The 24861-nt window shown below is 43.6% G+C and overlaps 2 protein-coding genes across 3 annotated transcripts; both read right to left on the bottom strand.

Moving 5' to 3' along the window:
• Positions 1 to 724: 724 nt before the first annotated feature.
• On the bottom strand, positions 725 to 8385 carry snrpg (small nuclear ribonucleoprotein polypeptide G). Its single transcript, XM_084332629.1, has 4 exons — positions 8250 to 8385; positions 7812 to 7834; positions 2861 to 2985; positions 725 to 993 (listed from the first exon to the last, which is right to left on the bottom strand). The coding sequence occupies exons 1-4, from the start codon at positions 8279 to 8281 to the stop codon at positions 943 to 945; spliced, it is 231 nt and encodes a 76-aa protein (XP_084188755.1). The 5' UTR covers positions 8282 to 8385; the 3' UTR covers positions 725 to 942.
• Positions 8386 to 13855: 5470 nt separating this feature from the next.
• Positions 13856 to 24561, bottom strand: LOC311243400 (uncharacterized protein). Of its 2 annotated transcripts, XM_084332619.1 has the most exons (3): positions 24427 to 24561; positions 14936 to 15837; positions 13856 to 14764 (listed from the first exon to the last, which is right to left on the bottom strand). In XM_084332619.1, the coding sequence occupies exons 2-3, from the start codon at positions 15821 to 15823 to the stop codon at positions 13931 to 13933; spliced, it is 1722 nt and encodes a 573-aa protein (XP_084188745.1). In that variant the 5' UTR covers positions 15824 to 15837; positions 24427 to 24561; the 3' UTR covers positions 13856 to 13930. The 2 variants fall into 2 exon arrangements, with proteins under 2 accessions (XP_084188745.1, XP_084188744.1); XM_084332618.1 differs by having other exon boundaries at positions 13856 to 15837.
• Positions 24562 to 24861: the final 300 nt, after the last annotated feature.

The raw sequence follows: 24861 nt of genomic DNA, 5'->3' as shown, positions 1-24861 counted from the left end.
TTTGGTGGTGTGAAATTAATGTAAATAAATAACCGAATGAATCGATATAACCAACCTTCTTACGGTCTTCTATCATGCACCCTTCCACTAAATAATCCTCCTGGTCTATATCACTTCCTACTATACTATGTCTCTACTACTATGCACTGACCACTGCAGCACCCAAGTTTCAACAGTTTGATGAACATTGTTACTCAGCTTTAAGAGTTGTACTCTTCCTGCTGACTTGTCGTACAGAACTTGTAAGTCTCTTTGGATAAAAGAGTCAGCTAAATTACTAAATATAAATAGAGGACCTATTTTATTTTAATAAAAAACACATTATCATTTACTAATAAAAATTGAATTGTGTCTTACCGTACTTTCATATTGCCACATCGTACTTAAGTTTTATAAAAGAAATAGCTCACTTCAGGCCGTGGCATATGGATATTATATCACAGCTAAAGGGGCATATGGTTAATTATTATATCACAGCTAAAGGGGCATATGGTTAATTATTATATCACAGCTAAAGGGGCATATGGTTATTATATCACAGCTGTCAGAACTACATCCCTTAGCTGTGATAATAACCATATATCAATACACACACCAAATAAAATACAGTGCATTTATCAAGTAGTGTAGAGCTGAACAACATCGGATGCAAATCGACAAATCGGGACACCGGAATAATATCCCGTCTGGCAAAATGGCGGAGGTTAAAAGTGACAAAAGGACATAAAGAAAAACATCCAAGTTTATTAACACAGTTCAACATATCTCCAAATCAATGGAAATCATATATATATTTTCAGATTCAGGGAGAAAGAAAAAAAGAATAATCCCCCCAAAAACACATTTTCTCCACGATATCTTTCAAATAAACAGACGAAAAACTAGAAAAACAAAGAATGTTGTTGACTGTGTTCCTGCAGAATCTGCAGGGTCCAGCTCTCCTCATACTCGCTCCAAGGCCTCCAACATGATGATGCTGTTCCCTCTGATCACCTACAGGGGGAGAACACCACAGTCAGTTTAACCTCACCTGTACCAGAGGCGTGATTACATATGCACGCCGCATTTCTCGGAGACGCTCTCCGATTGGCCACTGACGCGTTTCCCAATCCTGGCGTTCTGCTCTAAGACAAACTAACCATAACCAACTTCGAAAGAGTGCCTAAACTTAACCAGTGTAGAGAAACAGGCGTCGGCCAATCAGAGAGCGTCTCAAGAGAAATGCGGCGTGCATATGTAATCACGCGTACCAGGGGCGTCTATTCGAAGCCCAAACAACTCCTGCTTCCGCATTCGAGTTTTGCGCTCTGATTGGCCACTGACCTACGGTATTACGCCCCCCTTATCTACGCCAGTTCTGCACGCCCAACTCTACTAACAGCCTGCAGCCTGCTCGCTAGTCCTGCCTCTACTAACAGCCTGCATTATCCAATTCATATCAATCGAAATAACGTATCTCTCTATATTAACGGCTCGCTAGTTCTGCCTCTACTAACAGCCTGCATTATCCAATTCATATCAATCCTCTCTATATTAACGTGATTCCATCAACACATCAGTGTTCTTCTTCCCCGCCAATGAAGTATTCACCCAAAGACCCAATACCGTGGCAACAACTACCGCACTACCGGTAGAATAAACATTGTTTAGAAGAATTAGGTCCAAATTGTGCAAATGATATTGTGATTAGGGATGTCCGATATTGGCATTAAAATCGGTATCGGTTTAAATTTTTATTTAATTTTTTTTACCCAGGCAAGTAAGAACACATTCAGATTTTTTTTGTTGTCAAAGGTATGCATAATGTTGTGTTAATTCCACGACAAGAGATATGTAATGTTAATTACCTGAAATTATTCCGTTGGGGGGGGGGGAAACCCTGCATATATCGGTAGATTTTTTTTTACCTTTATTTACCGAGGCAAGCAAGTAAGAACACATTGAGATTTTTTTTATTGTCAAAAGTATGCATAATGTTGTGTTAATTCCACGACAAGAGATATGTAATGTTAATTACCTGAAATTATTCCGATATATCGGTATCGGTTGATATCGGTATCGGAAATGAAGAATTGGACAATATCGGTATAGGTAAAAAAGCCAATATCGAGCATCCCTAATTGTGATAACCGCAAAGTTTTAGTTGAAGGTTATCACGCTGTCAGAAATTCATATTGTGACATCCCTATATATGCTCTAGGTTCTTCATTAAATACGTTAGTATTTAAGACAAATTATACATACCAATTATTTGTTTGTTCTATTATCCATCCTTCCATCATGCATAGCAACACCATATATCACCGACACCCTGATTGGGGGGTCCCCTTTGAACTGCCCACCTGAAGTTTCTCCCTTTCCCCCCATTGCTAGGTTACAGGGAGCTGTTCCTTATCTTCATTGGGGAAAGTCTGGGGGTGTTTTATGGTTTTTATTGTGGATCTATTGTGATGTTACTTGTTGATCTGTGAAGCCTGTCGAGGCGACTCGTTTGGATGTTGGGCTCTACGAATACATTTGACTTGACAATACCAGCGTTCTATGCTCCGCTTGGTGCCAGACTTTGATACCATCCTTATATTGAAGCCGGTCTTAAAATTCTAAATATACAAACTATCTGAGGAAATATACATCAACCAATATATCAAACGTTAGCTAGTTAACAATGCATTCCGAGGTAATAACCCGTTTAAATGAAATCCCATTCAACTCCAATGTCGGCCGAACGGAAAGTTTCCACACTTGACACCAAGGTGTGTTCACGCTCTACAGTGATGTAAAACCCTTCCTTCTTTTTATAGATTCCTTGCTGCGACGCAGGATGTGAACGGACTGCGAGAGACTAAGAGGAGATACTGACCACCATGCCGATGGTGTTCTGTATGTTTCCGGGTCCCATCTCCACAGAGTCATCCATCACCATGTTCATGAAGGGATCGAACCCCCGCAGGATTCCCTGGACGTGTCTGCCTCCGTTCAGCTTCACTGGGGAAGAGAAAATATAGAAAACAAGATTGTTCTTAATTACTCGCTCTCCAGTCCATTTTTTAACCCTTTCACTGCCACACTACAGAAGGTTAACCCTTTACTATCACACTACCGACGGTTAGTGATAGTAAAGGGTTAACCTTCTGTAGTGTGGCAGTGATAGGGTTAACATGCTGTTGTGTGGCAGTGAAAGGGTTAACCTTCTGTGTATTGTCGCAGTGAAAGGGTTAACCGGTTGGTAGTGCGGCAGTGAAAGGGTTAATTACTCACCCTCCATTCTATTTTAAGGGTAATGTTATATGGTGTGACGGATGGGTATGGTAATAGATAGGAATATAGGAGGACCCTAGTCTAGAGACCACTGCACGTCCGCGTTACATGGCACTTGTGAGTAGAGCTGCCGCGATTACCGCATTACCGCGGTATCACGGTTACATCACGCCCACCGCAAGAGTAGGCTGAATACCGCATCACCGCTGTTTTTTTATAATAATAATAAAGTACCCTCCTCTCGTTGGGCTTGCGGCTCTGCAGATATACCCTACTCCTCTATCGAGGTTCCAAGCGACCCTATTGGGTACCAGAAAAGTCACGTGAAACATTGCAGACCACTGATTGGTCAGAAGAGACGCGTCACACGTCAGAGCGTCCTGCAGTGTGTTACCACCAATCGGCAAGCGCGTATTAGTTTTTTTTACATCCTGAATGTCACCAATTGATCAGAGCTCATCACAACACGGCTAATAACGTTAGCTTTAGCTCCCCGCCGGAGTGGACTACCATCGCTCCTCAGGAGTACTAAACGAGACATAATGATTTTACTGTCTGCAACGAATGTTATAATAAAAGCCCTTCGTTCTATACACTTGTCTGATTGAAAACTTTATTAACAGACCGCAGAATGGGACAACTCAGCACGCTCTGAGCAAAGAAAGGAACCGAGATATGAATTGAGTATTGCTTGCCTTGCTATGGTCCGGTAAATACGCTGATGTTATTGAACGTGTAACCATATAACGTTAATGCCACAAAACGAATGCCTTTATTATAAAGTAGTAACTTTATAGTAATAATAATAAGAAAGGGTCGGGGGGGTAACCACCCCTGCCCGCGACACCGAGTGAACGGCGCACGACCAGAGGGGAAACTTCGAATCCGTGTTTCACTTTCAATAACGAATGCGTGCTTGCCGAATCCCAAACAATATTCATGCTGCAAAGTCATCCTCTAAAGATAAGACATTTAGACTAGAGGCAGGCTATATGCTATAAAGAGTAGACTACTAAAAGAAAATGCAATCAAACTTTTTTTTGTGTGCATGCGGTAATAACCGCGGCGGTAGGAAATATTTTGCAAATTTGTGCGGTAAGGAAAACATCAATACCGCGGCAGCTCTACTTCTGAGGGGGAGGGGGGAAAGGGAGCATGGGAGACTGGGCAATCTGCGCATACACCGGTTGGGGAGTAGGTGCGGAAAAGTGACTATAGCTCGGCCGAGGAAGGTGCCGATAAGACTTGGGGTTGGTCTCCCGTAGCCCCTTTCGTGACTGCGGTTTGCAAGCCTGGGGCTTTTGTGACCGCAGTCACTTGTTTATGGGACGCGACCACTTTAGAAAATACCAACCAAGCGTGATCACGTGGATGACGTTGTCAAAAATATATCAGATATGAATTTCAAAGATACCCAGCGTACAATGGGTTTAACACAGCTTTACAGTGTGGTCTGGAAGCTCGGAGTTGCTAATAAACAGTTAAAAAAAAAAAAAGTGGTACTCACAACGAACTTTGGCAAGATGGCGTATTCTTCTTCTGCAACTTTTTTTGTCACATGCCTGGTGCGTCCAGCAATCACTGCGACAAAAAAAGTTGCAGAAGAAGAAGACGCCATCTTGCCAAAGTTCGTTGTGAGTACCACTTTTTTTTCCTAACAATGTTTTAAACTGTTTATTAGCAACTCCGAGCTTCCAGACCACACTGTAAAGCTGTGTTAAAACCATATTGTACGCTGGGTATCTTTGAAATTCATATCGGATATATTTTTGACACAACGTCATCCACGCGATCACGCTTGGTATTTTCTAAAGTGGTCGCGTCCCATAAACAAGTGACTGCGGTCACAAAAGCCCCAGGCTTGCAAACCGCAGTCACGAAAGGGGCTAGGTCGCGTGAATATTAAAGGCAACCAACTTGTGTTCAGCTTTTCGTTCAGCGTTTCTCTGATTGGCCGCACGGCCAATCAATCAATCCACTAGCACGCGGCCTTGCGGCAAGAGAGACAAGAAGAGACGCGGCAGTCGCGGCAGAGTGGCTGCGCATGCGCATATATGTATGTATATTAGGGCTGGGCGATATGACGATATTATATAAATATCGGGTACAGTTCATTAACGATACACTTTTTAAACGTATCGTGGATATCGTGATGTTTTGCCCAAGAGGCTTGTGTCGCGTCAATCTGGTCCACACGTTGAAACTTTTGAACAGCGCCGCCGCCGCCCCACACACACACTACTGCATCAAAAGTTACTACTTATGATAACAAAGGCATTCGTTTTGTGGCATTGACGTTATATAGTTACACTTTCAATAACATCAGCGTATTTACATAGCAACGACCGAGGTCGACCTAGATATAGCAAGAATTAGCCGTTCATATCTCAGCCCGTGCTGACTCCGTTGTGCCCATTCTGCGGTCTGTTAATAACGTTTTCAATCAGACAGATGTATGGAAAGGCTTTTATTATAACATCCGTTGCAGTAAAATCATTATGCCTCCAGTCGTTTAGTCATTCTGCAGAGCTAAAAGCTAAACGTCGGCCGCGGCGAGCTACCGCTGCCATTGTTGTTTTCATTGAGCTCTCCAATAGCGGAAGTAAAAAATTAATACGCGCTTGCCGATTGGTGCTAAGAACAGCAGGGCGGGTGCAAGCGATGTGACGTAATTGGCAGACGCGACTGTCAATCAAAATGATTCTGTTTGCCGACTGAATGAATATAAACGTTATTAACAGATTGCAGCATAGGTACAATACAGTACAGCTCAATACAACAACAATCAACAGTGGACTGGAGGATGCAGACCAGAGAAAGACTTTCGTCTTGTTTACATCAGGGTCCCCCATTTTCAATTCATCATATTTCATATCTAAATCATATAATATCTCATTGCTAAATATATGCAATATATAATCTAATAATCCAATAATCTAAATCTAATATATAATATAAAAATGCTAAATGCATGGGTATTTTATTTTGTCTTTAATGTTAGCTTGCAAACTCAAATACTGTCTGGGTAAGCCTCATAATGAATTGTTTGGGGGAAAAAATAAAAACATTGTGATGCGTATCGTGTATCGCCGAAAGGTCAGAAAATATCGTGATATCATATTTAGGCCATATCGCCCAGCCCTAATGTATATATATATGTATAAACATATCTACTAGAAACACTGGTGTTCTGTTGTGCGACTGTGCTAAACTCTTCCACCACATGACCGACATTTGACATACAGTAGTACACCTCCTATCTATGTTGGGATTATGTTTGGTCATGACAAAACAATAAAAATCGCTACCGTTAGTAAGCTGCCACCACCCACTTCAATGACAGAGCTCTCATATTTGCGAATGCATAAACTATATCTTAAATTATGGCTATGTGTCTAATATGGCTGTCGCGAAGTCATTGATAAGCGACAGCCATATTAGACACATAGCCATAATTTAAGATATAGTTTATGCATTCGCAAAATATGAGAGCGCGGTCATTGAAGGGCTTCGTTCTACAACGGAGGAACGGCCGCTGCTGCTGGAGCTGGACCGAGTAGAGCCGGCGGCGGTGCACGTTAGCCGGGGACAAACCACCGCATCGCCCCGCTGACGTTAAAAACGCGAAATAACGTTACTGATGTACAGTGACACCCAGAGTTTCTAGTTACAGTAGTGACGCGTGACTCGAGATAGTCCTAACAGTGTTTATTATCAAGAGTCAGATAGTCCTAACAGTGTTTATAGTCCTAACAGTGTTTATTAGTAAGAGTCAGATAGTCCTAACAGTGTTTATTATTAAGAGTCAGACAGTCGTAACAGTGTTTATTATTGCGAGTCCTAACAGTGTTTATTATTTCATAACTGTATAAAAACGCGAAACATAATAATCAGTCAGCAGCGCTCCACTGCTACCGCAGCCCAACACAAGTGCGTTGGAACAGCAGCCCAACACTACACAAGTTGGTTGCCCGCGCTGCCGCGCTTGCTCTTTGGATTTCATTTGGGACGTGGGACGGCTGCGCTTGCCTGCGCGTGGGGGCGCGGCCAATCAGAGAAAAGCCGAACACAAGTTGGTTGCCTTTAATATTCACGCGGCGCGGCCAATCAGAGAAAAGCCGAACACAAGTTGGTTGCCTTTAATATTCACGCGGCTAGGTCTCCCGGTGTTCAGGAGACTCAGGGGCATATACCAATTTTTTTTAAAGTCTATTGGATGATGTCTCCAGCACCCCCACAGCCGTAGCTACAACCACTTAGTCAAGGCTCTAATCAACATTCATTCATATGATCCCCCCGCGCTCTCTCCCATAAGCTCAAAGTGCGGTGGTCTATAGGAGAAGACCAAAGGGTCCTGTATCAGGGCTATAGGAGTATCCTGAATGCATAGTTATTTTGGTGTGTTCCCCCAGTATCTGGCTTGTGATCAGGTTTAGACCACATTGTCTAATTATTACTACACACAGGCATTATGTCGTTGGGTAGATGCGTGTGTGTGTGTCTATCTGGTTAAACAAAAACAACAGACCCATGTTGTCAAGACTTGTACTCACACGAAAGCTTCTTGTCCATGAACCTGAAATTAAAATATATAAAAACGAACGTTAGCCATGAAGTTGATGGGTCTACCACCTACCTAATGCTTTCACTGTCTACAACTGCCCTACACTGTAATATAATAGAAATCTTTTAACGTACGTAGAATAAATTTTATACCCAGTTTAATGTCCTGTATGTTGCACTTTACTATTAGTAGTATTACATCTGCACTCGCCAAACATCTTTTCGTTGTACTGTAACTGTTGTACTGTAACTGTGCTGTTGAATGAGAAGAATACATTATGAAGCTAAGCTAATGCAATGTTAGCTAGTAGCATCTAATAGCCGGAGAGCATCACAGCTACAGGTTTAAAGTCACACGCTAGGTTTACATGTAGCCACTCAATAATAAAGTGAGCAGCTATAGAGGACATTTAGGTTATAGAACTTACTTCTTCAACTCTGGAGGATGCGCTTTGCTCATGTTGGCTTTATTTACTAAAAGGTTAGAGTTTTTAACTCGAACACAGGATCGTCACACCGTCGTCTTTTCTTCTCGAGACAAACCGCGCGGAAGGAAAGCACGCGCTGCCGGTGCACTGCGCCGGGTCACCACGCGCAGAGGAGCATCTTATTGAGGCGACCTGTGAGTATATCGCCACCTCACGGTCGGGAGGGAAACTGCGGTCACTCATTAGGATATTAGATTCAAATGTATGCCATCATACAGCAGCACAAGCACAAGTACAGTAATAATGATAATACATCTATTTTATATAGCACTTTTCCAGGTGCTCAAAGACGCTTTACATGGGCAGGAGAGACAAACTATGGCAAAACAAAAAACAGAACAAAACAGAACAAAATAATACATGACAAAATAAAATAAAACCGACAGAATTAGAGGTCAAAAGCAAGATTGAAAAGGTGAGTTTTGAGGGCTGATTTAAAAGATGCCAGGGTGTTTGCATCACGGATATGGCTGGGGAGGGCATTCCAGAGGGAGGGGGCAGCAGCAGCAAAGGCCCTGTCGCCCCAGGTCCGGAGCTTGGTCGTGGGAGGTGTTAGGAGGTTGGCATCTGCAGACCTAAGGCGACGAAACGTTTGGCATCCAACCACCACCAGAGTGCAAATGTAACAGTACAGTGCAATAGTAATATACAGGTGATTAAACTGGGCATAAGATATATAAATGAGTACTACTGCTAATCAGATGTATGTACAGAGTTGTAGTATTAATGTGTACTACAGGCATAAAGACACTATGGTAGTCATACTGGCCAGCAGAGTAACTAGTAAGATTAGGTAACGGATATGTACAGATATAGATATAGTATCTACAGATATGTAAAAAAAGGATTACCGTCATGATCCGTGTTGAAACGAGGTCCATAGATAGTATGGACGCCACGCCATGTTGTGGCCACCTAATAATATCGGGTTATATGGACGTCATGTTGTGGCTACCTTATCATATAGTTATATGGACGTCATGTTGTGGCCACCTTATCAAATTGAGTTATATGGACGCTATGTTGTGGCCACCTTATCATATCGAGTTATATGGACGCCATGTTGTGGCCACCTTATCATATTGAGTTGAGTGGTACGGTGGTGTAGTGGTTAACACTGTCGCCTCACAGCAAGAAGGTCCAGGGTTCGATTCCCGCTTGGGGACCAGGTTTCCATGATGCCAGGTACTCAGGTGGGGTAGGCCTTTCTGTGTGGAGTTTGCATGTTCTACCCGTGCTCGCAAGGGTTTCCCCCCCGATAAGATAAACCCAATGAAAAAACATGCACAACAGATCGCTAACGCTGTGGCGTCCTTTGACGAAGACGGATAGGAGCACTTGGATTGGTCCCCAGCTCACGTTGACGCCCTATCTGCTCCCGGCTGCCCATGGGGGGAAGGACAACGGGATGGGAAAAGTACAGAGACACATTTCATCTGCGACTCAGTGCATGCGTGTGTGTTCCTGTGGGTCGCCCATCTTGCGTGTGTTAAAACTGCATGACAAATAAAAACTTCTAGTCTAACAATTATTATGGACGCCACGTTGTGTCCACCTTATCATATTGAGTTATATGGACGTCATGTTGTGGCTACCTTATCATATTGAGTTATATGGACGCCATGTTGTGGCCACCTTATCATATTGAGTTATATGGACGTCATGTTGTGGCCAACTTATCATATTGAGTTATATGGACGCCATGTTGTGGCCACCTTATCATATTGAGTTATATGGACGTCATGTTGTGGCCACCTTATCATATTGAGTTATATGGACGCCATGTTGTGGCCACCTTATCATATTGAGTTATATGGACGTCATATTGAGTTATATGGACGCCACGTTGTGGCCACCTTATCATATTGAGTTATATGGACGCCATGTTGTGGCCACCTTATCATATTGAGTTATATGGACGCCATGTTGTGGCCACCTTATCATATTGAGTTATATGGACGCCATGTTGTGGCCACCTTATCATATTGAGTTATATGGACGCCATGTTGTGGCCACCTTATCATATTGAGTTATATGGACGTCATGTTGTGGCCACCTTATCATATTGAGTTATATGGACGCCATGTTGTGGCCACCTTATCATATCGAGTTATAAGCGACTGAAATAAATAGCTGTGGTTAAGACGTCTGCAAATAAAATAGAAACAAAGAGACCGCTGTTTTACAGGGTCACCGTTAGCAAAGACACACGCCCTACTGCTAATGTAAATAAAAAAAAGATTGGCGACCACATGTAATAGTGGGAGGATGATAAACACAACACAAAACTTCTGAGAAAATGTTTTAATGAGGTATTCAAAAATAAGAGAAAACAAAATAATTTACAAAATACCTTTCAAAGGTGGAAGCGTCAAAAAGCTCAAGTCTCTCGCCACCCTCCTCCCGACCCTTTTCACAGTAGCATTTTTTTTAACACAGTAGCAGATCATGTAGCAGAAATGGTTGATCGTGGGCTGAAAGGTTCCATCACTGAGTCTACTTTTGCATAGCTAGTTAATATCCCCCAAGCACACGTCATTCAAAAATAAAAATAAAAAATCAGACCAATGTGAAAGGCAACTTTCGTGAATCTAATTATGCATAAAAGCCATACATTTATGTCACGTTAACATATATGGCAATAAGCACATTAGAGCCTCGTTTATAACAAAATAAAAAAAATCAAATTCTTACATTTCATTCTTTTGCTAAATTAAATTCAAATCAGCATCCTCTACAATTTGATTTCGTCCAGCCTATACACAACACAAGGATATTCCAGCAAACGTAACAATAATAATACTGAGAGAATACCATCAACACTTGAGATGAAGGGCGGGGCCAGAGGCTGTGGGTCAGGAGGAGCGGACATGAATTCACGACGACAAGTAGCACGCTTGAGCTTTTGTTCTTCGACAAGTTTCAGTCATACAGCATTTTTAAGAGGATTTAATGGTTCGTCATGATTTGTCCCATAGGCCTTCATGAGCGTGTGGCAGGATGGGCGGAAAAAAAACGTTTTGTGTACGACAGATCATGACGAGCAATTAAACTATCTAGTAAAAACGGTATATATGACAGAGTACGACGACCCTCTCTCCAGAAAATACACACGCATCCAAGGATATCGTACCAGTAGGTGTGAGCACAGTGGCACCCCCCGCAAATAGCTTGTTTAGCCAAAGCACTAGAAGTGTCTCGAGTAAAAAGGAATAATTTCACACAAGATATTTGGCAGTGTTTTCGGCTAAAACCCACTAAGATTGTTTGTTTGTGCTGTGCTGCGTACAACGTTGGGTCAATCGCCAGTCGATAAGGGTAAAAACAGACCGGGTTTGCCAGACACTGTAAAATTATTATTCCCTTGTTAAACTGATATGTTTATATAAATTACATTCACCCGATGATCAGGGTACTAAGTGACCTAGATGTCCTGAAAATAGGGGACAGGGTGATCCATCAAGCCAATCTCTAAGGCAATTAAAGTGATGCCGACATCAAACATGACAATTTTTTTTGTCTTCGTTACCATGGTAACCGTGGACCAGTTCCGATGAAGATTTTGAACCAAAGGCTTAAAAGGGGCACAAAAAATAATGCTGATTTTTTGTTTAGCACATAATCTCATACATCCAAAAAGAAAAATTTGCACACATTCATTTAGTTTGATAGTCATTGGGCCTCATTCACGAAGCGATATAAGAACAGATTTCGTTCTTAACTAGCATTTCTTCTTATTTTGTTCTTACCTGGGATTCAGCAATGTTTTCTTATTTTTGCTTTTCTCTTGGGCAAGACCAAATTCTAAGAGTGGTCGAGAGCACTCTTACCCAGATAAGAAATTCTTACCCAGATATATATATATATATAAAAAAGAAGAAAAAAAGCCTACCATTGGTCAATTGCCCCCAAATACGACTTTAAAAATCCAGAACTTTTCAATAATAATAATAATTATTATTATAACTTATTGCATGCGTTCTGTCTGAAATGGATTATATATTGCTGTTAGAACAGTTAGATGCTCTGGCCACCCAGGCCATTCACATAGAACGCATATTTAGAGATAGTCTATTCAGTGGTTCCCAAACGTTTTGTTTATGCGGACCACTAGATAGTTATCAAGAACTTTTGCGGACCACCTCGTATGCAAACAGTAAAAATAAATAAACAACTGACTTTGACCCGCGTCTTGGGCACTGCGTTCCGTTCTCAGAATGGATTTGAGAGAGAGAGAGAGAGACAGGACAGAGAGAGAGAGAGATGTGCCATCCAGTCTGACTTGGAGCATGCACTTTACTATGCGCACTGCCAGCCAGGCTTTTATGCAGAGATATTCAGACTCTAGATCCATTAGTAGAGCCAGATGAGTGGCTGCTTAACCGTTAACCGGTATTTCCCAACCTCTTGACAAAGCCTACTTTGCTGGAATGATTATTTTTGCACGTACTGTATATAGTACGTGTGTGTGTGTGTGTGCACGCGCTGCGGGAGGTGGCCAGAAACGTGCAACTACTCGACGTAGTGATGCACCGATGTGAAAATTGTGGCCGATACCGATATTAATATTGCTGTTCTGGCCGATAGTGATATTTACCGATGTCGATATCTCTGTATAGAAAACACTTTATGATAATCAAATAAAGAGCTATTTTCCAAAACGCATATCTTTTTTACTTTTGTAACTTATTTTCAGAAATGACAGATATTTTGAAACTATTTGAGACCAAAACATGTATAATAATAAATAAAAAAAAATTAATATCGGCCCATATCTTGATATCGGACCGATACCGATGTGTAAAAAAACTGCCATATCGGCCAATATTATATCGGCGGCCGATATATCGTGCATCACTAACTAGACTTATAAATGTGGAATTTAATACAGTCTATTCCACTATATAGCTATAGGTGCTGTATAACGACAATACATTTGAATCTGATCTAATTTTGATATGTCACAAAGCGTTCCAGCGCTACCTGTTGAATACGGGGATCCGCTCATGCAATGCAGACCTAAGTTTGCACACAGCTCTCTTATTATAATGAGCCCGTGGGGTGTGTCTGTATGCAAATTAATTGCGCGAGAACACGCATTACAGTTTAGAATGAGTGGGATTCGTCATTCAATACACCTGGGTAAAAACAGCGGCGTGGCTTTTCTTATTTGTTCTCTTAACAGACCGTTAAGAAAAATAAGATAGTATTGGTGAATGAGGCCCATTGAGAGTAAATTAGTATGAATATGATATGGTAGCAGTCCCATTAATCATTTCATGGAGCTGTAATTAACACAACAACACAAGGATTCAGTGTCCCCGATGACAATTCAAACTCATTTACTCTCAATAACTGTCAAACTAAATCAATGTGTGCAAAACTGTGTAGAGTTTTTGGATGCGTGTGAGATTATGTGCAAAATAATATTGTTTTGTTTTTTTGGTGAAGTGCCCCTTTAACAAAAAGATGCATGGCGATTGCAATTACGGTGTAGCATGGAGCCTCCATTACCCTATATCCATATCTTTTGGAGATTCCCCCCCGCTACAAACAAAAAGATGACGGCGACATTCAAGCAAGTTTTTTTTTTTTTTTTTTTTAAGTCCTCATTACCGTGGTTACCGTTGGTCTTCAGTGACGCTATCCTCCTCCACCCTGATTCGCAGGTGGCCCTGGCAGTGTTCTAGGAAGGGCTCGAGTGCCGCGAAGGCCCGCTGGCAGGGCACACAGTGGTAGAGGCGGTGCCTCTTGGAGCCCGGCGGCCTGCCGCGCGTGTCCATCTCCTGGGAGCACACGCTACAGTTCCTCCTGGTCACGGACGACTGGTGCAGCTCCACGTGCTCCAGCAGCTCCGACTGGAGGGAGAACACCTGCGGGCAGGACGGGCAGGGGAACTCCCTGTCCACGTCCTCCTCTACTCTAGTAGGCACTTTCCTGGGTCTCCCTGGACGGTTAAACCCCTCCCCTAACCCGGGCTCCGTCCCCGGACCGGCCTCTGCCTCGACCTCCGCCCCGGCGGCCTTGTCGTCCGACACGTTGTGTTTAAGCTTTTTTGGTTGCTTCCCTGCTAACTTGGAGTCTTTGGCGTCGGTGCCGCCCGCGGATTGGCCGAGCTTCTGCTTCTGATCGGCGGCGGGGGGGAGGGGCGAGGCGGCGTGCTGCTTGGAATGAGAGTACAGCGACAAGTGGTGGAGGAAGACTTTGCCGCAGACGAGACACGGGTACGTCTCCCCCTTCCGGCGTTTGTCGTCGGCGGCGGCCGGCCTGGGGTGGTCTCTCCCGGGGTCCTTCTCCCTGCTGGCCGGCCTGGGGTGGTCTCTCCCGGGGTCCTTCTCCCTGCGGTGCTTCTCCCTCCTGTGCAGGTGCAGCTTGGCAGTGCTTTGGAAAACCATGTCACACGAGCGGCAGGTCAGCAGCTTGGACTTGGGCCCTTCGAGCTCACCGCCGTTCACCTGCCTCTCCCCAAGTCCTCCTCCTCCGCCGGCTACCTGCGCCGTCCGAGCCAGCGGGTACTCGGAGTCCTGCGGGCGGATGAGCTTGGGCCTCCCGCGCTTACCGGGCGGCCTCCCGCGCCCATCGGGCTTACCGGACTTACCAAAGGTACCGCGCTTACCGCCGTTCACCTGCCTCTCCCCAAGTCCTCCTCCGCCGGCTATCTGCGCCGTCCGAGCCAGCGGGTACTCAGAGTCCTGCGGGCGGATGAGCTTGGGCCTCCCGCGCCCATCGGGCTTACCGCGCTTACCGCCATTCACCTTACCCTTCCCAAGTCCTCTGGCGATCCGATCCAGCAGGTACTCCTGCGGGTGTACGAGCCGCTTGTGGCAGACGATCCCGGCCCCCGAGTGGAAGATCTTGTCGCAGAACGGGCAATGCGCCGTGAAGGCCGGGGGGGAGTCGGGCGGAGGGCCAGCGGTGGTGTCGTCGCCGTTCAACGGGGAGGGCGGTTCACTGCAGCCCGCCTGCTGGTGGCACCGCAGAGCCTGCTTCTGGCTGAAGCCTCTCCCGCAGAGGGCGCAGGCGTAGGGGCTGCCGCCGCCGCCGCCGTCGTCGTCGTCGCCTCGGAGGCGGGCCGACTCGTCCCCGGGACCGTCGGGGGCCGAGGCTCCGCCGGACGACGAGCAGGCGGGACACGGAGCTGCTCCGGACGGCGGCTCCCCTCGACAGATCTCACAGGGGGGGGAGGCGTCGAGGAGGCACGTGTGCAGCTGCAAGGAAGACAGAAGCGAGAAGCCACTTCCACAGGAGAGGCATTGGTGGGGCTTGGGTAAGGTGCGTTGTTTCGCCTCCTGGTGGTGCAGCAGCTCGATGGTGTCGGTGAACGCCTGCCGGCACTCGGGGCAGCCGCACGCCGGGTGGGCCGGGTGCGACCTGTGACCCCGGCCGCCGTCCTCCTTCTGGTCAGCCCGGGCCATGAGCTTGGCCAGTCGGGACAGGGTGTCCGCCGCGGGCCTGGAGTGACCGAAAGACTCCTGGACACTTGCGGCATTCCAACTGCAAGGGATTCCATCCATCCTCCTTCACGACGCTGTTTTGAGACCAGAGGAAAAAAATCATGTACGTCATCATCATCATGCAACATCCTGTGTCACCATATATAAAGATAACAGAACAAAACATATGGCTGAGCTTGTTCTTCTTCATTGTTTATGTTACTTTTGCACCAACCAACTGCATGCTAAGTTAACTAAAGTCAGGGTCTCCCACGCTGCATTGGTGAGCGCGCAGCAACTTGACTAAGAAACACCCAAAAAAGGTACGAAACAAGTTTTCAGAATGATGGCATCATTTGTTCTTTATAAAAACGTATTTTTTTTGTATTGCTTTTACAATACAATTATTGTGACCCGTCAGCTGGGAACAAACATTATCAACATAAACAAACATTTATACATAAATACAATGAATACTCATTTACAGTTCCTCTAGTTTTAGTCCTTGTATCAAGTGCTCAGCCAATCAACTGGAGTGAAAACATGTCTCCAGTCCAGTATTTTATTTGTTTGTTTACTTTTGGTGGCAGGGCTACTTTACTTTAAATGTGGATCACTTATTGGGCTTTTAAAGTCAGGCCATGAAGCTGTCGTGCTAAAGTTAAATCCATGCTTCAGAATAAGTGGTTCTCCTTCCTCGTGGCTTTTTATTTTAATTTTTTGTATCCACTTTTTCTCCTCCTATTTTCTGTATTTTCCTCCCATCCCAATTTTAGTCGTTATGCCAATTCCCCTCTCCCCTTCCTGGTCGTTGCGCGCATGTGCCCCCCACTGGTCGGTCTAGGGAGCCCTGAAGTCTATCACATGCCAGCACTGCAGCCTCTTTTCACCCGGCAGCGAGGACTCTCATTGGTGAAGTGTAACGCGTGGGAGGTCACACTACCTTCACCATTTCCCTCCCTCGCTGTGCAGGCGCCCTGACCGACCTGTAGGAGTCGCTGTTTACAACGACCAGATTACCACCCACCGGCTTCCCTCCCGCTGACTCTGCCAATTGAGCCAGTACGACGACCGGCCAAGCCGGCGGCAACGCTGACAGCCGGATTTGATACCAGTGTCTCTGCAGTGGTAGACAGACGCTTAGTCCGCTGTGCTACCCGGCCGCCCTTCCTCATGGCTTTTAAACTCGGCGACCATTACCTGCTCTGGCTCCGTCCTGCTTGGAAATCTTGATGTTAATGTATCTTAACTATTTCACGGCCAACAACGTTTATATACGTTATTGGGTACCAACGGTTAAGGGCCATTAACGTATATATGTCAGACCACAATCTAGTGAGGCTTGTATCTACATACAGGCCCAGGGCTGTACGCTAAGCTTTTTCACTAGGGGCACACTTGCCCCTAAATGAGACATTTAGGGGCAAAAAATATTTTTTAGGGGCACATTTTTAAATAACAATTTTACCATTATTAAAAAAATATGTTCCTCCTGCCTCATTACTGTGGTCCTTTTATTTAACATTTAAGTGCGTTTGTTTTCAGGTTTGTATCTTTTATAATGAACCAACCGAGAAAGTGTGTAAATCACTAATAGAACAAAAACAACAAACTGTGTGTGTGTGTGTGTGTGTGTGTGTGCGCGCGCTTGTGTAGTGCTCCTTGAATGAGATCACCACAACACACACACACCATTGCATTAATCAGGAGGACAAGAAACTGCATACATTTGTTTCACAATGAAAAGTGCTTTAGAAATCAAATGAATTATTATTGTAAATAACCCCATGAAAGGTTTATTATTTGTATGGGTAATTACCTGCTTCATATTTGTGATGTTACTGGTTTCAGTGTGTGCCTAAAGTGATCAATGTGTTGGGCCGTTTATAGAGATCTATGCCAATTAATGTTTATGTATATCCGGGACTTTTTTTAGTAAGAATTGAGAGGTATTTGTATATGTGACCTTTATTTTGAAAACCGTGTTGCGACGCAACCTTATTTACATTTGCGCTTTTGACAGTGAAATGTTCAGTCCAACTTAGCTCGAAGGAAAGACTAATCAAAAAGGTTTAATTGACCCGTATGAGGCTCTTACGGTAGGACTTTGATTGTTTATAGAAGTGGAATGTAATACTATGCTAAACGAGAAATAAACAGTTTGTGACAGCCAGTAAAGTTGCAAGCCACTTTCATTTCATATACGGGGACACCGTGACAATTATTAGTATTATCTTATTTGCATATTGTCTCATTATTAGATAGATAGATAGGTTGATATTTTATAAATTTAAGTAGACAGTATTTCACGTCCTAATAGTGGGCTACTACTACTCACCTAATGCATGGCTGAACCTGAACGTTAGAAGTGTCCGTGTCCCCGTCAATCAATCATCACATCATCACGTCAATCATCATCATCTTATCATCTCTCCACATCGGACGTGGTTGTCATAAGATGGACTGATATCCACTCCGTTGTTCTTGCAGAGCAAAATTTGTATCTTAAATGTATTGAAATGAGGTGCTTCTTTGGCGATGCAATAGTCCATATTGAAAGGAAGAGAGGCCACATTCAGTTTCGTTTTGCTAGGAATTATGGGATTTGGTGTTGGATGTATAGACTACGCAGATAGGGACATGGTCTTTAATCGCACGATAGACTACAAGTACCAAGTATATAGCGTGACCTAGATTCACTCCACACGCAAATCTTTTTTTCCACTCAGGCTATCTGTGATCGCAGTAAGTTCATTCATTGCCGACAGATTCTTTCATAGCACCACGACATTGTGTCGCACTGACAGCTCGCGTGAGTGGCGTCATCACACGCCTTGGATAATTTAGGAGTGAAATGCGAATGCAAGGCTTGAAAGCACTACTCGCAAGCCCGCCCCCAGATAATATTTACCAATCGCAACTAGGGGTGGGACGATACATCGATCCAGATCGATACATCGATGTAATTATCAACGATCGAATCGGATCGATGCGATGTAATAAGATCGATTCATATCGATACTCTTATTTTGAAAATCCTGTGGCGAGTCTCATAACTGATTGTGTTAAATGGGCATATGATATCATCTCATATCGATCGCAGGCGCCTGAATCTAATCGTATCGTATTGTATCGTGAGAGACTTTGTGATATCGGCAAATATCGTATCGTTGTCCAAAGAATCGATATCGTATCGTATCATGATGAAACTGGTGATTCCCACCCCTAATCGCAACGGCCAATTAAAGGGGCAATTCGCGATCATATCATCGCAGTGTACAGGCCTGATACAGGCCTATCATTAAAAGACAGTCTGTCCCACAGTGGTCTGATGACGTCGAGGTGGAGCTAAGGGAGCGCTTCAGGTCGGCAGACTGGGACATGTTTGAGAGGGTCCACGGAGATGACATTGATGGATGCACTGCATTACAGACTAGATCAGTTTGTGTGAGGAGAGCATCGTCGTACGTACAAAAAAGGTACTGTTGCAAAGGGTCAGATTAAACTGAATATATATTTGTATCGTTTGATATACCTTGTATATCGTTTGTATATATACACGGAATATCCCTTTACCTGTGTACAAACCAGAGTAATATTCGCTCTCCTATTGGACGGCGACCCCAGGCGCCAACGACCAAGCCCCCAACGGCAAGTTCAAAGGCAACTCCGGGCATGTCGGTACATGCCCAGAGTCTGCGTAGTAATACGAGACAAGAACTGAGGTTGGCACTAGATATTCACCTTACGTATAAATACGGCGCAGGTGTAAACAGCAGTAGTCTTACCAAAACCTTAATGCCTTCACCACGAGTCAACGTGCAGTGAAGTGAGCAACCTTGCATCTAAATAGAGCATTGAGAACCGCGTGCGAATAGAATGTTAAAGTGTCAGAGTTTAACGCAGTAACGTTGAGTTCGACTTAATCTAATGTGAATAGGCCTGCCACGATAACACATTTTGCTGGGCGATTAATTGCCCCCGAAAATATCGCGATAAGCGATATTATTGCGACCGGTTAGAGAATTTTTTTTGGAGAAATTTATTTCCCAAAACTTTTATTTTGAAGCCCACCGCTCCGTCTTTTCCGGTGTTTAAGACTTTTATTTTGAAGCCCACCGACCGGACCGGAAGTATTGTTGTGATTATTATCAGGTACTTTTTGGGTACCAGAAAAGTCACGTGAAACACTGAATAGAGACGCGTCTCTAGGATTTCATAATCATTATGTTTGCAGCAGGAACAAGTGCAATAAACAAAGGATAGAGTCACTGTGTATTCTGCCTCATTTATTGATTAAACAAAACCGACATCAACACAATTTGCCACCGAGCGGAGAGTTTAGTCTCGCAAAAAGATCGCTGACTTGTTAAGGCTTGTTGTTAGGTTAGGTGCTAATGTTGTGCTAGCGTTTTAGCATGGCTATCGTACATAGCGTGATCAATATAACTCGCTATTGATTGTTTGTATGAGTAACGTTAATGCTAGTAGAATAGACACAACGTGAGGTAATCACCATCCATTTTAAACCGGTTATTACCTAATGCTAACGTTAGCAAATAGACGCGACTGGTAACGTTACAGCTTGTTAGCCTAATGCTCGTTAACGTTAACGCTTGTAGAATAGACACTGAGAGGTAACGTTAGCAGAATAGACACAACGAGGGTCTCGTTAATGTTGTTATTGATATTATACTACTGCTCTGTAGTAAAGCCAGCGGCCCGCCTCCCAACACGGACAGTGACTGACAAGGGGCACTGGGTCCGCCTCATTAAAACAAACGCGCAAATAGCAATTAATCGCGCCCGTCAAAATCATTGCATTCATTTTAATTATCGCTGCAATTAATCGATTTATTGCTTATCGCGGCAGGCCTAAATGTGAAGTAATAGTCGATCATTTATAGTGTATCGTGCGGCTACAGTTCTTCAGTGACCAGCATTACCATCGGTTCGTCGTGTATTTAGCTAGTGCACTTATCCAGGCTGTGCGGCCTAAATCCGTGCCCACACCCGAGGAGTCCTAGGCGAGAACCGTTGGATATGTACACAGGAGAATCTACACCGGCGATTGCAGAACCATTTCTGGTTGGATTATATTGCTTTGGGACCGTGACCACCGGAGAAGAGCACCGTTGATTCCACTGTCGTTTGGGATTTAACCTCGTGAGGATCACCACTCGGGCCCGCCTCTTGGAAGGGGCTGGCTAGCTGTCGTCAATGCTATCGAGCATCTTGGATTACAACTATTGCTTTGTCTGCTGATCAAGGGAGTACATGCACCGGCTCCTGTATCTGGAGCCTCGTTATTCCTCGTTGACCCAGACTTTGTACCCGAACATTCCTCTACCCCTACCGGCCTTACACCCCGGAGGGAACCCCCCAGTGTCTCCAGCTGGTACCGGTGTGGCCCATATAATTGCTATACCACAGGTGGCGTCAGCTTAGACCCATCCTAGTATTCCTACTATTCTCATTGATTTATGCTCTTGACTGACTTTACGTATGTTCTTCGCCATACAAGCGCAAGCCTAATTCTCAATCTGTAACCTAACGTTGCTTAATAATAATAAATAACCCTCCAATAGAACTTTATGTGTCAATGCCGTATTCTTGTGTGGGTGTTCACCATATATATTCATGTACTGTATGGCCAGTAATTAAAGTACATAACTAGTAGTGGTTTAATATATCACAATCTTTAATACAGTCAGGGTATTGTAACCCCTCAGTTACAGGTACGCTGCTTTTAAACACCTGCTAAACAGGAAAAAGAGGGGCTTAATGGCAGGGGACACTGAGCAGGCCAGGGCTGTCCAAAGGGAGCTAAAAGAAAACGAACGGAACGGAGCAGTCACTGGCTGTGTGGCTGAAACGTAGAGACGCATCATGGGCTGCTAAATGAACACGTGGTGCCACCGTGCGACACACACACCCAGGCCCGATCAGCCTGTGGTGGGGCAACCTCGGCAGAGGCCAGAGGGTGTATTATTGTGATAAATGGGCGAAACACCCAATGAGGTCGGGGAACACAACTGAAGATGTGTCGTACTGGTGGCACCACGTGATCATTGCAAAATTCCACCCCACCCGAGAGGATATCTCCACTCCAACCTCATTCAATTGTTGTGCTGAATATTTAGGATTCTTTAACAACTAGTCCTATTAAGAATCCTGCTAAACAGGAAAAAGGGGGCCTTAATGGCAGGGGACACTGAGTAGGCCAGGGCTGTCCAAAGGGAGCTAAAAGAAAAATAGCTAAGGGCAGCCAAGGACAGCTACAAGGACAGGCTTGTATCTGTCATACAGAAACAAGCATTTCATCATAAAGTATTTTGTATTTCATTATGACAAATAATAAACAAACTTGAAAAACTTGAAACTTGAGGCTGGAGGGCTGACTACAGGCAAACAACACCAGGGAGGTGTGGGCGGGTGTCAGGAAGATTACTGGGTTCACTTCAAACAATCTAGCCCCCCCCCCCCCCGCCCAACGAGTTGAACATGTCTTTCAACCACTTTAATCAGAGTAGCCTCCCCACACACCTCTCAAGCACCTGCCACAACTCAGGCAGGTGCCACCTGCAGAAATTCTCTGATGACTCCTCCATTGTAAGCTACATCACCGGCGACGATGAGGAGGAGTATAGAGCCCTGGTGGAGAGCTTTGTGGGGTGGAGCGACAGCAACCACCTCCAACTCAACACCAGTAAACCCCCCCCGAGACTCAACAAACGGCCTTGACCAGTCCTTCATACCAGCGGCCATCAGGCTCCACAACAGTGGGCAGCGACAGACATCCAACTACTAGGAACCCAAAAGGACAATAATATACTACCTTATGCATAACACACCTTATGTGAATACTGTGTATACTTCATCAGATCATATATTTTAGCATTTTTAGATTATATATTGCATATATAATTTAGCATTTTTTACAGATCATATATTAGATTAGATTTAATATTGTAACTATTTATTGTAGGGCAAATATAACAGAGGGCCATCATCTTGCAACTTGTTGCCCGTATGCACATGTCCAGAGTTAATTATATTGATTTGTTGTTATATTGTTCACTTTACACAGCTTTTTTTTACTACCTGTACCTCCCCTACCCCATGCTGCTATGATGCCTGAATTTCCCCCAAGGGGATCAATAAAGGATCTTATATTATCTAGTAGGATAGAAACAGTCTAGCTATCTGCTTGGATAGAAACAGTCTAGATATATAACTAGGATAGAAACAGTCCAGCTATTACTAGGATAGAAACAGTCCAGCTATATACTACTAGTATAGAAACAGTGTCCAGCTATATATACTAGGATAGAAACAGTGTCCATATACTAGGATAGAAACAGTCCAGCTATATATACTAGGATAGAAACAGTCCAGCTATATAGTAGTATAGAAACAGTCCAGCTATATACTACTAGGATAGAAACAGTCCAGATATATACTACTAGTATAGAAACAGTCCAGCTATATACTACTAGTATAGAAACAGTCCAGCTATATACTACTAGTATAGAAACAGACAGTCCAGCTATATACTACTAGTATAGAAACAGACAGTCCAGCTATATACTAGGATAGAAACAGTCCATCTATCTGCTTGGATATAAACAGTCCAGCTATATACTAGGATAGAAACAGTCCAGCTATATACTAGGATAGAACCAGTCCAGATATATAACTAGGAACAGTCCAGCTATATACTAGGATAGAAACAGTCCAGCTATCTGCTTGGATAGAAACAGTCCAGATATATATACTAGGATAGAAACAGTCCAGCTATATACTAGGATAGAAACAGTCCAGCTATATATACTAGGATAGAAACAGTCCAGATATATAACTAGGATAGAAACAGTCCAGCTATATATACTAGGATAGAAACAGTCCAGCTATATACTAGGATAGAAACAGTCCAGATATATACTAGGATAGAAACAGTCCATATATATACTAGGATAGAAACAGTCCAGATATATACTAGGATAGAAACAGTCCAGCTATATACTAGGATAGAAACAGTACAGCTATCTGCTTGGATAGAAACAGTCCATCTATATACTAGGATAGAAACAGTCCAGCTATATACTACTAGTATAGAAACAGTCCAGCTATATACTAGGATAGAAACAGTCCAGCTATATACCACTAGTATAGAAACAGTCCAGCTATATATACTAGGATAGAAGCAGTCCAGATATATAACTAGGATAGAAACAGTCCAGCTATATACCACTAGTATAGAAACAGTCCAGCTATATATACTAGGATAGAAACAGTCCAGATACATAACTAGGATAGAAACAGTCCAGATATATACCACTAGTATAGAAACAGTCCAGCTATATAGAAACAGTCCAGCTATATAACTAGGATAGAAACAGTCCAGCTATATAACTAGGATAGAAACAGTCCAGCTATATATACTAGGATAGAAACAGTCCAGATATATAACTAGGATAGAAACAGTCCAGATATATAACTAGGATAGAAACAGTCCAGATATATAACTAGGATAGAAACAGTCCAGATAACTGGTCAGATAGAAAGAAAGTCAAGCTAACGTAAAAAAGGTTGGGTTCATTCGTTTGCTAACGTTTGTTTAGCATCATGCTAGCTTCAAGGCTCAAATAAAATACGTTAAAATGCACCCAGCAACAACTTACCTTTGGCTCTCAAACCAATTCGAGTCCACTGATATCATATGGGCCCAGAAGACTCAACGTGGAGGTCTTAACTTATTATGTTGTAAAACTTTTGGTTTCATCTTCTCCTCCCAGACGACGGTGCGGCTTCGCGTGGTCCAAAGTTTGTGTACTTCCGGTCGATCGATTGCATCACTTCCGTCTACGTCATTATTATATATATCATTATATATAATAATATAATATATATATTATTTGATTTTAGGTCAAGTCTAAATCTACAAAGTGAAATCTGAAACTGTTCTGCAATTTCTTTTGGCTTGTCATAAGGCATTGAAGTAACATTTATGTTCATGAATGAATGAATGAATGAATGAATGAACACTTTATTTAACAGATTGCAGTATGGATACAATACAGTACGGCTCAATACACACAATTGTTAAGGGGATGCAG

Source organism: Notolepis coatsorum (genome assembly GCF_963971535.1).
Source record: "Notolepis coatsorum genome assembly, chromosome: 17".
NCBI classification, from domain to species: Eukaryota; Metazoa; Chordata; class Actinopteri; order Aulopiformes; family Paralepididae; genus Notolepis; species Notolepis coatsorum.
This window is presented reverse-complemented; position numbering and strand designations above follow the sequence as displayed.